At 42.1% G+C, this 13,758-nt stretch overlaps 1 protein-coding gene across 1 annotated transcript; it reads right to left on the bottom strand.

Annotated features, from left to right (window-relative positions):
• Positions 1-800: 800 nt before the first annotated feature.
• LOC126059368 (N-acetyllactosaminide beta-1,6-N-acetylglucosaminyl-transferase-like) lies at positions 801-1,742 on the bottom strand. Its single transcript, XM_049855095.1, has one exon. It carries the CDS (start codon positions 1,740-1,742, stop codon positions 801-803), a length of 942 nt encoding a protein of 313 aa, XP_049711052.1.
• Between the last annotated feature and the right edge of the window lie 12,016 nt (positions 1,743-13,758).

Genomic DNA, 13,758 nt, shown 5'->3' with positions numbered 1-13,758 from the left:
TCCTAAATGGGATTACATCCACAAGTATACACCAAAAACCAAACCCATTGCTGTGGAGCCAATTCCGACTCATAGCAACCCTACAGGACAGAGTAGGACTATCCCATAGGGTTTACAAATAATAGCCAGTGGAATCGAACTGTCACCTTTTTGTTAGCAGCTGTAGCTCTTAACCTCTGCCCCAGCAGGACTCCCCTCCACAAGTATAAGGGTTAGAACTTGCAGCACAAGTTTGGGGGGGGGGGTCACAACTCAATTCATAACAAGGAATTAAGGTGTTACTCTTAAGTTTTCATTTGCATGGGCAATGGTTCCTCAATCTCTTGCTGCCTCAAGACGACAGCTCCTATTTGAAATGGGTCTGTGGGCCCCAAAACGCAACTTGGTTCATCAGCAAAATCAAGTCAGATAACTGAGCTCTATCTCAGCCCTCCTCCCAATCACTATGCCTCAGTTTCCTCATCTATAAAATGGAGATGAGTTGTATCACTCACCCTGTGAGCAGACTTGCTGTAAGGATTAAAAAAACAACAACATTTGAAACTATAAACAAAATCTAAAAACCAAACCTGTTGCCTTCAAGTCAATTCCAACTCATAGCGACCCTATAGAACAGAGTAAAACTGCCCCACAGGGTTTCCAAGGAGTGGTGGTGGATTTGAACTGTTGACCTTTTGGTTAGCATTCGAACTCTTAACCACTGGAGGGAAGTTTTACAACTTTTTTTTTTTAATACAATTTCCTGCTGTAAGCTGTTTATTTTCAGTATCAAAAACAGTGTTTCTCCATAAAAATGAAAGTTAAGAGATATACATACCAGGAATCCTATTAAGTGTCACCCAAAAATGTTCGTCAGGACTATAGGTATCCTTGGACCAGGAGAGTAAGTCAAGTGCATGTTGATCTTGGAGGACAAAATTAACAAATTCCCTTGTGAGGGCCACATAGGCAGTCCCAAAGTAAATAGTCATATTGTGAGGAGGAGGACTTTTTAATTTTCTTGTTTTAGTCATGTAGGAGCTTTTACTACCTAGTAATTCTTGGTGGACGTATTTAGTCCGTCCAATGACATGATCTGGAGGCAGCACCCCTGGGGTAATATTTTTCCCTTTAAATGCTTTCAGATACTGAACTATCTCCTTGTTGGTTTTCAGGGGGAAATCTTGCCCACAGGTGTTGATCACGTACTTCCAGGGAACCGCCGAGGTGGCCAGGTCTCTCATGCAGTTCAGGTCAGCCCGGAGCCTGGAAATGCCCCCATAGACAACTGGCTCCATTTTGGAAGCCAGGAAAGCATTTGGGAAGCAGCTCAGTAATTGCTCCACTGTATCTTTAAATTCAACTGTGGCTTTCTCATCCACGTGAATGCAGTAGACATTTTGGGGCATGTAAATCGCCCTGAAGAGCCTCTCAAAAGTATCAAAGTCCTTGTGGATGGTCACTGTGTAAGCCAAAGGGAATGCAGCTTCTTCTGTAGACAGTGTCTCTGTTATATAGTGACTGAGATCCAAGTACTCATCACAGGTAGATTCATTGAGGGTCATTTTCAAGGCATTTTCAACTTCATCAAAAACCTTCCCCTCAAAAATCTGATGACAGACTTCTGCTAATTGTGAAGTGTTTGACAGAGCTCCCTTTGGAAGAGTTTTATTCTCCTGTAACTTGTTAATGTAAACAAATAAAAAAATCAGGGTAGTAATAAGAGACAGGCTAAAAAGACAATGCTTCTGAGATCTCATCATTCAAACCAGGAAATGAGTAAAACGTCTCTTCAGATATGATCAGAGTGTAGACATATTTAACTTACATTTTCTCTAGAATCCAGAGACGTCCTCTTGGTATTGTCTGTTTGACCTTCTTCTACCTCTAGGTTCTTGACTTTTTTCTTTCTTCCTTCCATCTTTATTTACCTCTGTGTTAGATTTCTACCTTTCTTTGAAACATTTCTGAAGGAGCTCCTTTGATTTGTTTTGCTCAGTCTCCTGCTAACTTGAAACCTAATACTACACAAGAACAAACTGCCTCAGGTGGGTACTAATGCCAAGGCGTCCACATATTCCCACAGTGAAATCACTTGTGGCTGAGCAGACCATTCTGTAAGCCATCGCTCTGAGCTTTCAATCCCAGCATCTTCTCCCCACTGAAGGCTGGTAACTTCATGAGCTCCTCACCTTTCTGTTAATCATTTGTTCAACTGACTGAGTTTGTTTGCTTAAACAGCACTGCCAAGTTAGACATTTCAGTTCCAAGCACGTGAACACTGCCTGGAGAGATATTGAGTCAATAAATATTTAGTGCTTAAAAATAAATCACTTGCTAAATATAAAACCCAAAACTATAAAGCTCATGGAGGAAAAATAGGGACAACACTAGGGGCCCTAACATATGGCACAGAGTAACTGTAGTGAAATGGATTGCTTTTCTGTGGTCCTTCTCGCCTTGGTCTTGTAACTTCCACTGAAGTGATGGGATAGGACTGTGCAAATAAGGTAATTGTGGCCCACAAAGGGGACTGGTCAGTTTTGCCTTAAAATAGAGCCAATTCCAGAGCAGAGAAAGAATCCCACCACCACCAAGGGAGAACACCCAGGAGCACAGAATGCATCTTTTGTACCTGGGATCCCTGCCCTGAGAAGCTCCTGGAACCAGGTGACAGAGAGAAAGAGCTCTCAAGAAGCGGTGGCAGAGAAACGATGGCGAGAGACAACAGCCAGAGGAAGCATGGTAGGCTTCCCGGCCCACAGATGGAGAAAGCTGAGTGTCTTTGGGCAGGAGGCTCGCTAGTGGAGTAGGGTGCCTCTGGTCACTTATCAGCAAAACCACATAACTTTGTAATACTTGCCCAATCAGGGCAGAGATTGAGGGCCAGAGAGGTGTACCTGTGGGCACCGTTGAAAGAGGCTATCTTGATGGAAGAACTGTATCCTGAGCATTCCTGAATCTGAATTGTAACCTATTACCTCTCTAATAAACCCCATAATTGCGAGTACTGCTGTGAGCTCTGTGTGGCTACTGCAAAGAATTGCCAAACGCAGCAGAGAATGCCATGGGAAGGACGGTTAGTGTTAGAATTGGTAAAGATGGCGGAAACAGGAGAAATGTCTGACCTCTGCCTCAGAGGAATCAACCTCGGACTGTTGATCTTGATTCTCCTTCCTCCTTGTGAAATTAGAGGAGGTCACACGCCACCTCCACATTGTCGTTCCTATAGCACCAAACATAACTAAAAATGCACACACAGCATAAGATGAACTAGGTAACTGGGATTTCCTAAAAATTAAACACTTAGGCTTAAGAAAAGACTTTTCCAAAAGAGAACATACAGACTGGGGGAAAAAAATTGGCTATGACATATCTGACAAGGCACCAATCCCTAAAATCATAGTAAACTTTAACAACTCAACAATAAAAAGACAAACAATTCAATTAAAAAATGGACAAAGGATATGAACAGACACTTCACCAAAGAAGACATTCAGGCAATTAACAAACATATGAAGAAAAGCTCGTGATCATTAGCTACTAGAGAGATGCAAATTACAACTATAATAAGATACTATCACACCCCGACATTACTGGCACTAATAAAAAAATAAATAAAAATGCCAGAAAATAACAAATGTTGGCAAGGTTGTGGGGAGACTGGAACTCTATACACAGTTGGTGGGAATGTAAAATGGTACAATCACTTTGAAAAACGATATGGCGCTTCCTCAAAAAGCTAGAAATAAACATACCATATGATCCTGCAATCCCACTCCTAGGCATGTTACCCTAAAGAAATAAGAGCCGTGACACAAATAGACATATGCACGCCACGTTCACTGCAGTATTACTTACAGTAGCAAAAAAGATGGAAACAACCTAAGTGCCCATTGACATATGAATGGATTAACAAACTGTGGTATATACACACAATTGAATACTATGCAAAGAAAAAGAATAATGATGAATTCACAAAACATCTCACAATGTGGACAAACCTGGAGGGCATTATGCTGAGTGAGATAAATCAATTGCGAAAGGACTAATATTATTTGAGACCACTACTATAAAGTAACAACAAAAGGTTTACACATAGGAAAAAAAGAAATAACATTCTTTGGGTTACCAGGGATGGAAGGGGAGGGTGGGCAAATCACCAATTAGAAGACACAAGGTAATATTGGTGAAGGGATAGACAATAAAAATATGGGAGAAGTCAGTGCAACATGACCAAGGCAAGAGAGGACACTGAGAGAAACACAGGACTAAAGGGAAACTACAGTAAATACCCTGGTGGCATAGTGGTTAAGAGCTACAGCTGCTAACCACAAGGTTGGCAGTTGGAATCCAACAGGTGCTCCTTGGAAACTCTATGGGGCAGTTCTACTCTGTCCCATAGGGTCCCCATGAGTGGGAATTGACTCAACCACAATGAGTTTGTTTTTTTTTTTTTTTAATGGAAAATACTACAGCTTAGACAATCCTGCAGCAATAATATTAACAGACAACGATAACAAATGGACAAAAGGTAGATAGGCCAAGAGGTGTGGGAGGGTATAAAGGAATACACCCACCAGCAGATATAGGTTTAGTGGTGGATATTTCTACACACATGACAATAGGTGCGGCTCATGCAGAGTGCATGAGGGGTATAGTCAGGGAAACCTCTTAGACATAACCAAACACCTCATGGGATGAAGCTCCTAGGCTAGAAGGCAAAGGATCATAGACTCAGGGAACATCTACATCAACTGGCACAATAGAATACATATGTTGCATCCTACTTTGATGAGCAGCATCTGGGGTCTTAAAAGCTTGTGAGCAGCCATCTAAGATACAACTATTGGTCTCTTCCTGACTGGAGCAAAAGAGAGTGAAGAAAACGAAAGACTCAAGGGAATAATTAGTTCAAAGGACCAGTGGACCACATGACCACAGCCTACACAATCCCGAGACCATAAGTACTAGATGGTGCTGGGCTACCACTACCAGCTGCTCTGACTGGGATCACTACAGAGGATCCTGGACAGAGTGGGAGAAAACTGTAGAACAAAACATCAAATTCACAAAAAAAGAGCAGACTTACTAGTCTGACAGAGACAGGAGGAACCCCTGAGACTATGACCCTAAGACACCCTTCTGAGACTGGGAACTAAAGGCACTCTCAGAGACCAAGTCCCAGCCAAACAACAGACAAGCACATAAGATAAACAGTAACACCCTAGAGGAACGTATTGCTTAGAACAATCAATAATACGAGATCAAAACAACACTATCTGTCCAAAAGCAAAGATGAGAAGGCAGGAAGGGGTAGAAGAAAATCAGGAGGAAAGAAAATGAAACCCAGGGCGGAAGTGGGGAGAGTGCTGACATATTGTGGACTTTATGTAAAAACTACCAAATGGGAAACTAATTTGCTCTGTAAACTTTTACCTAATTCACATGCACACACAAAAAGATTAAACAGGAATCTTAGGGGGCAGTGAGTTTGTGTTAATGAAGAAGGAACAAATGAGAAAAGGACAGTGAAAATGGCTGCATAACTCGTAGAACATAATCAATGTCACTAAATCGTAGCTGTAGAAAATGTCAAATCAATGTATGTTTAGCTGTGTATATTCTCAACAACCAAAAAAATAAGTGTAAAGGAAAAAAATAAATAAATCACTTGTTGTTAGGTGCCCTCGAGTCGGTTCCAACTCATAGCGACCCTGTGTACAACAGAACAAAACACTGCCCGGTCCTGTGCCATCCTCACAATCATTGCTATGTTTGAGCCCATTGTTGTAGCCACTGTGTCAGTCCATCTTGTTGAGAGTCTTCCCCATTTTTGCTGACCCTCTACTTTACCAAGCATGATGTCCTTCTTCAGGGACTGATCCTTCCTGAAAACATGTCCAAAGTACGTGTAACAGTCTTACCATTCTCACTTCAGATAAATCACCTGATTCTTCCCCCACACACATGCTCTTCACATGGGCTGGCTATGCTATAAAGCACGGCACACTACTGGGTGTGGAGCCTAATTCTTTCCAGGGCTTTATTTTCTCTGCTGCAAGGTAAGGTCCTTAAAAAGGCACATTACTAAGGTTACCTCACCACCTAACTTACTACACAAGTGACTGGGAAATTATGATGAATATAGGCTAACTTCTTTTTTTTAAAAAAAGCTCATCCAAACCAAACCCACTGCTGTCGAGTCGATTCTGACTCATAGCAATCGTACAGGACACAGTAGAAGTGCCCCATAAGGTTTCCAAGGCTGTAAATGTTTACAGAAGCTGACTCCCACAGAGTGGCCAGTGGGTTAGAATTTCCAGCCTTTCGGTTAGCAGCCGAGCAGTTAACCACTGCAACAAGTGCTCTAACCCAAAACTGCATAGAGGCTAAATCTCAGATTGTTGCTGTTAGCTACCCTGGAGTCAGCCCCCGACTCGTGGCAACCCCAGGCACGATGGAATCGGAACTTTGTGATCCATAGTGTTTCAATGGCTGATTTTCAGAAGTTGATTGCAGGCCTTTCTTCCTAGTCCCACTTAGTCTGGATGCTCCCTGAACCTGTTCAACGTCATACCAACACACAGTTTCCATTGACAGATAGGTGGTGGCTGCACTGGCCGGGAGCTGAATCCAGGTCTCCTTCATGGAAGGCAAGAAGTCTCCCACTGAACCATCAAGGCCCCTCAAAACTAAGTTAGTGAATGTCAAATTTACTGCATCCTGTACAAAGGAAGATGGAGGTGAAGCCCTCTGGTGCCTGGAGAGGTAGGCTAGAGATGCCAGCCCAGCTTTGCCCATCCCCAGAACTTATGGAGAGAGGCTCTTTGATTCACATTTATGAAGCCTTTAAAAGGAGCTTCATTTCTTATCTGTAAAGACAGAGAACAATTATGCCACCTTTATAGCTCAGTTGTGAAATAAAATGTGGTAACATATATCATTACCAACACAGATTCACGTCCAGCAACAAACGGGCCTGGGAGAGAACAGCCACGATGGCACCAGAGTGCACAAGAGTCAGTTTACACACATCCACGCTTCCGCCAAGCTCATGCTTAAGAAAAAGATACAATTACCACTTCTCCTTTGAAACCATCTGACTCTGCCAGGCAGAATGAATTACTCCTTCCTCTGTGAGCCCCTATCAGTGGATTATAGACCCAGAATAACATTCGTCAGTTTCATATTATTTGCATCTAGAGGACCCTGGGTGGAGCAAACCATTAAGTGCTCAGCTGCTAACCAAGAGGCTGATGGTTCGAACCCATCCAGAAAGGCCTGGCGATCTGCTTCTGAAAGCTCACCGCCATGGAGCACAGCTTTACTCTGAAATGCATGCAGTCATCACGAGTCACAGGTATTTAAGGGCACCACGCATACACATAGAAGAGGCTGCCAGTGCACTGAGTGTTCTCCGCCTGCTTCTAACGCTTAGCACTGCCTGCACACAGTACGCAATCAAATGTTTACTGATTGGATGCTCAAGTTTCCACTTCTCTGTTTCCCACATCCCAATCCCATCAGTATCAGACTCCAGGTAATAATAATTTGAAAGAGATATTTTTTATCTGTGAATGTGGGCACATTCAACATAACTATATCTTTGGATACATTTTAATTATAAAAACAACCTAATATATTTTGCTTTCTTGTACCTTCATTTAACTCTTGTCCCTTGGAGAAAAAAATTGCCATGGAGTCAATTCTGACTCATGGTGATCCCATGTGTTACAAAGTAGAACTGTGCTCCGTAGGATTTTCTTGGCTACAATCTCCACGGAAGCAAATCACCAGGCCTTTCTTCTGCAGCAGTGCTACTGAGTAGGTTTAGACTAGGAACCTTTGGATTAGTAGATGCAAAAGGCACACACATCTTGATTTTATCAAGAACACAGCGAGATGCAGTTTTGCATCCTGCTTTTTGCACTTAATAATAGACCATAACATTTGCCATAGTGCTACTCAGTCTTCACTAGACATTTGCCTTTGCAGTCATTACTTTGGAACACAAGATTGGAACTGTTATTCTATGTGGTTGGTTTTCAATCACCCCAGCTGAAGGCTAATGCATTAGTGAGAGTGTTGTCAACCGTGTTTCCCAGGCACCAGAGGCAGAGGAAATGGTGAAAAGCAAGGGCCCAGGGAAACTCTGAGTCAGTCTTCTATTGGTTAGAGAGTCAGATTCTACAGTGTGACTTGGACACAGCCTTCTCCACGTGACACAAAACACAATTCAGTCAATCCAAATCTCTATTTACATACCTACCTTTCATGTCTCTATCTGGGATTCCTTTGAACAAATCACTTCTTCAATTCAGCCATCCTGAAAAAGCAATCTTTTCTGAAGCGATGACTAAAATTTCTCTCTCTTTTTTTAAATTGTTAATATCCTCTAAGGAGGTGTCATCTGCTCACATCAAATAAAGCTGACTACAGGAACATTTAAATGAAAAATTCAGTACCTCATCATACTTACTTACAGTAGTCAGGTGGTTTTTACGGCCATTCCCCTAACATAACCGCACAACTACACCAGTTCTTCGCTTTGTTGATTTTGGCCATCACCTCATTGTCAGCACAGTTTCATCCCTCCAAAAATTTCAGGCATTAAAAAGTCTGTGATCAGGTGCCTGCTCTTGGAATTTACAGCTCACTGAACTTATAGTTCCACGCTGAGCAACCTTTGCACTTAGTACTCTGCCTCAGTCAGGTCCTGCGATGCCCTGGAATGCTAGATGGTCCTTCGATTTGGAGCTCTAGAAACTTTCACAATGATTTAAAATAGCTAGACGTTTTTAAAAGAATTAGCATCAATCTTTTTTTTTTTCTTTCATCAACCCAGGGCTATCTGATGCTTACTCACAGGAGGGTCACATTGGAAATGCTGGCTCTCCTGACCCTCCCTGTTCTCTCTATGTCATTTTGCAAATTTTCTCCAATCATTTTCTAAATTCTGGTCTCTAGGCTCAGCGCTGTTGCATTTGTGCTAAATAAGGGGGGGGGGGGGTGATGCTAAGCGGCCAAGAAGAAGAGTCTGCATCCTACCTTGAACATGAGATCAAAACACACACCCAAGATGGAGGCAGTGATCAGGTAGGACAGGGTTCCGAAGAGCTTGGGAGCCAGAATAGATTTGGCACCTTGGTCACTCAATCAATGGTCGTGCATACATTTATAGGTCCTTTTCAGTACTTAAAAAAAAAAAAAAAAATTTTTTTTTTTTTTTAAGTAGCATAAACGGTTTGCACTCAACTACTAACCTAAAGATTGGTGGTTCAAATCCACCCAGTGGTACCACAAAAGAAAGGCCTGGTGATCTGTTCCCATAAAGGTCACAGCCAAGAGAATCCTATGGAGCAGTTCTACTCCGTAACACGTGGGGTTATTGCGAATCAGAATTGACTCAACTGCGACAGGTTTAATTTTGGATTTTTTTGGTAAATATTTATGTACTAGATTCAACCTATAATGGCTTATTTCTACATAACTTATACCTTTAAAAATCCTTGCTCCAGATATAAACTAATTTTTATTGTACTAACATAACTGCAGAGCTCCGATGGCAACAGTGATTACGATCTCGGCTGCTAACCAAAAGGTCGCCAGTTCAAATCCACCGGCTCCTCCTTGGAAACCGTATGGGGCAGTTCTACTCTGTCCTGTAAGGTCGCTATGAGTCGGAATCCACTCAACGGCAGCAGGTTTGGTTTTTTTAGTTTAAATAACTGCATTTTGAACCACTCACCATAGAACGGGGAGCAGACAAAAAGGGTTTCATTTCTACAGATGCAACGCCCATAATTCTCATCTTTTCTCCTAGGGCCACCTAATGCCCAAAGTGCAATTTCACCTATTCATTTTATCATGACATCACCTCTGTGTCAAAGTTAGAAACCAGGGAAGCCAAATGGGAAAGTTCTCGGTGTTCAGGAAAGCCTGGAGACGGTTCAGAGAAGAGGAGCGTGGATTAAACGGATCTTTGAAATCTAAGCTGCAGCACTTGACATTTTGCTTTTTCTCACTACACCATTTCCCTGCCCTCCTCTCTCTTCTTCCACTTTTATTCTTTGTTTATTTCTGTTAAATTCAGTGCCCTGATTTTACTCTCATCAAGGTTTCTCTGCAACCATGAGAAATAGTCTGAAGAAACAGAGCTTCAAAATACGTAGAAAAGCTGTGTAGTTAAAAAGTGCCCTGGATTAGGTGTCAAAGTCTTGGTTGGGCCAAGTCCACCCCTGACAGGCTTTGAGCCCGTGAGGGAGTCATTTGATCTCACAGCTTCCTCTGGGGTGAAACTGAACAAACAACCCGGGCAGATCTCACCTGAGAGGGCTCTGCAATTACTAGTGGGGACTTCTTTCTTGGCTGTGGGACCCACACCTCTAAGTTCTGGTATTTCAACTTGAAAGTAAATAAAACACTCATCTCTGCATGTTGCTTGAAGGATTCTGGAGGTAAAGCACCTAGCTGAGCACTGGCCAGAGACTACAGAGCTAATTTCAGACCTAGAGGAAAACCTATGAGAAAGAAAGGGATAGGGGAGGGGAAGGCTGCACTATTTTTAAAGAGAACAGGAAATAGGATAATAGAGAAAAGCAAGAAGAAGTCACTTTCTTCCAGCTCAGTCAACTTAACAAATTGGGGTAATGTAAGACCAAGGCGGGGCGCTGACTGCTAAGCAGTACCTCGGTGAGCATTAGGGAGAGGCTGCACCCACAGGCACTTCCAGCTGCCTTTGCACATGGAAAGACAGGTGGCAATTCTAGACTCCGATGCCAAGTGCTAAGGAAAGAGGCTAAGTCCAACCACCTCAGGCATTTTAAAAGATTGATTTCTTTCTGCTCCAGAAACGCTTCTTCAGGCTTGTGTCTGGGCTGCATTTGAGGTTGGGAGAAGGTAGAACAGAGGCACAATCACAGTGCCAGTTTGGTCTTTTCGTCTTCTAGGTCTGTGCTCTCTCCTTCCTCTACTCTATTCCTCAGAAAGTCCTCAGTTTGATACTGAAGTTATAGAACCTAAAGAGCATCCCTGGAGGGAGTGTTCTAACGATAAGGGAGACTGTATTCACTAAGAATATGTTCTGAAAGAATGTGCCTCCCTTCCTCCAACTGTAATTGGGCTGTTCAATGAGAACAGAGTGCAAAAAAAGATCCAGCGGGCCCTCAACTGCACTCTCTCTGTTTCTTCTCCAAGAAGAGCACTATACAAGGAGCTAACTGTTGCCGACTCTCTGGCCAATCCGCCACTGGGTCTGAAAAGATTAAAATTAAAAATTTTTTTCCAAATTAAAAAATGAGGAAAACAAAAAGGTACCTTTCAGTTTTGCAAAACCTAAATTTACCATCTTAAATTTGGGAAGATGGGTTTTTCCAGAGTTGCAACAGTACTTCACTGCTTCCCTAGATGGTCCAGGGCTTCATTTTCACTTTTACCTTCTTAAAACTGAAGCTCGTGACTCCCAGAAGGGTTGCAGGAAGTGGCTAATAAAGGATGTTTTAAGTTTGAGACAGCGCCAAGTGCATTTCCCCTTGCCTGACGGGAGCTGAGAACGTAATGCACACCAATAAACTAGAAATGAACATTGCCCTTCAAAAAAACTGAAACGTGTAATTAAATACATAGGTTACCATTAACCACCGCTGTAGAGCCAATTCCAACTCACAGAGACCCTACAGAGCAGAGCAGAACTGCCCCATAGGATTTCCAAGGCTGTAATCTTTAGATAAGCCAACTGCCACATCTTTCACAGACTGTCACATCTTTCTCCAGGAGGGCAGCTGGTAGGTTTGAACAGCCAACCTTTTGGTTAGCAGCTGAGCGCTTTCAATTACTGTGCCACCACAGCCCCTTAGAATATATAGGTTGTTGTTGTTAGGTGCCGTAGAGTCAGTTCCAACTCAACACTGCCCAGCCCTGCACCATCCTCAAAATAGTTGTTATGCTTGAGCCCACTGTTGCAGCCACGGTGTCAATCCATCTCATTAAGGGTCTTCCTCTTTCTCACTGACCTTCTACCAAGCATGATGTCTTGTGAAAATGTCTATTCTATCCAAAGTGCTCTATAGATACAATGCAATCCCAATCCACATTCCAATGACATTTTTTAATGAGATGGAGAAACAAATCACCAACTTCATATGGAAGTGAAAGAGGCCCTGGATAAATAAAGCATTACTGAAAAAGAAGAACAAAGTGGGAGGCCTGATTTTAGAACCTATTATACCACCACAGTAGTCAAAACAGTCAGATACTGGTACTACAACAGATACATAGACCAATGGAACAGAATTGAGAATCCAGACATAAGTCCATCCACATGAGCAGCTGATATTTGACAAAGGCCCAAAGTCTGTTAAATGGGGGAAAAGACAGTCTCTTTAACAAACGGTGCTGGCGTAACTGGATATCCATCTGCAAAAAAAAATGAAACAAGACCCATGCTTAACACCATGCACAAAACTAACCCAAAATAGATCAAAGACCTAAATATAATATCTAAACGGATAAAGGTCATGGAAGAGAAAATAGGGACAATACTAGGAGCCCTAATACATGGCATAAACAGTATACAAAACATTATTAGCAATGCAAAGTGCTAGAAGAGAAACTAGACAACCGGGAGCTCCCAAAAATCAAACAATGCTCATCCAAAGACTTCACCAAAAGAGTAAAAAGACTACCTACAGACTGGGAAAAAGTTTTTGGCTACAACAAATCCAATCAGAATCTGATCTCTAAAATCTACATGATACTGCAAAAGCTCAAAAACAAAAAGACAAATAACCCAATTAAAAAAATGGGCAAAGGATATGAACAGGCACTTCACCAAAGAATACATTCAGGTGGCTAACAGATACATGAGGAAATGCTCACAATCATTAGCCATCAGAGAAATGCAAATCAAAACTACGATGAGATGCCATCTCACCCCAATAAGGCTGGCATTAATCCAAAAAACACAGAATAGTAAATGTTGGAGAGTTGGGGAGAGACTAGAACACTTATACACTGCTGGTAGGGATGTAAAATGGTACAAACACTTTGGAAATTGATTTGGCATTTCCTTAAAAAGCTAGCACTGTTTACAAGAGCAAAAAGATGGAAGCAACCAAGGTTCCCATCAATGCATGAATGGATAAATAAATTATGGTATATTCATATAATGGAATACTATACCACGATTAAGAACAACAATGAATCCATGAAACAGCTCATAATATGGAGGAATCTGGAAGGCATTATGCTGAGTGAAATTAGTCAATTGCAAAAGGACAAATATTGTATGAGACCACTATTATAAGAACTTGAGAAATAGTTTAAACACAGAAGAAAATATTCTTTGATGGTTACAAGGATGGGGAGGAAGGGAGAGGAGTATTCACTAATCAAATAGTAGACAAGAAATATTTTAGGTGAAGGAAAAGACAACACACAATACAGGGGAGGTCAGCACAACTGGACTAAACCAAAAGCTAAGAAGTTTCCTGAATACAACCAAACGTTTTGAAGGCCAGAGTAACAGGGACAGGGGGGTTGGGGTCTCGGGACTATGGTTTCAGGGGACATCTAGGTCAACTGGCATAACAAAGTGTATCAGGAAAACGTTCTGCATCCCACTTTGGTGAGTGGCGTCTGGGATCTTAAAAGCCAGCAAGCGGCCATCTAAGATGCATAAATTGGTCTCAACCCACCTAGAGCAAAGGAAAGTGAAGAACGCGAAAGACACAAGGTAAATACAAGCCCAAGAGACAGAAAAAGCTACTTAAACCAGAG

Source organism: Elephas maximus, chromosome 1 (assembly GCF_024166365.1).
Source record: "Elephas maximus indicus isolate mEleMax1 chromosome 1, mEleMax1 primary haplotype, whole genome shotgun sequence".
Lineage (NCBI taxonomy): Eukaryota > Metazoa > Chordata > Mammalia > Proboscidea > Elephantidae > Elephas > Elephas maximus.
Note: the sequence above shows the minus strand (reverse complement) of the source record. Positions and strands in the feature narration are given on the sequence as shown.

What these genes read in the sequence shown, in the direction of transcription:
- LOC126059368 (XM_049855095.1), bottom strand. Translation starts at nt 1,742, where the DNA reads ATGATGAGATCTCAGAAGCATTGTCTTTTTAGCCTGTCTCTTATTACT.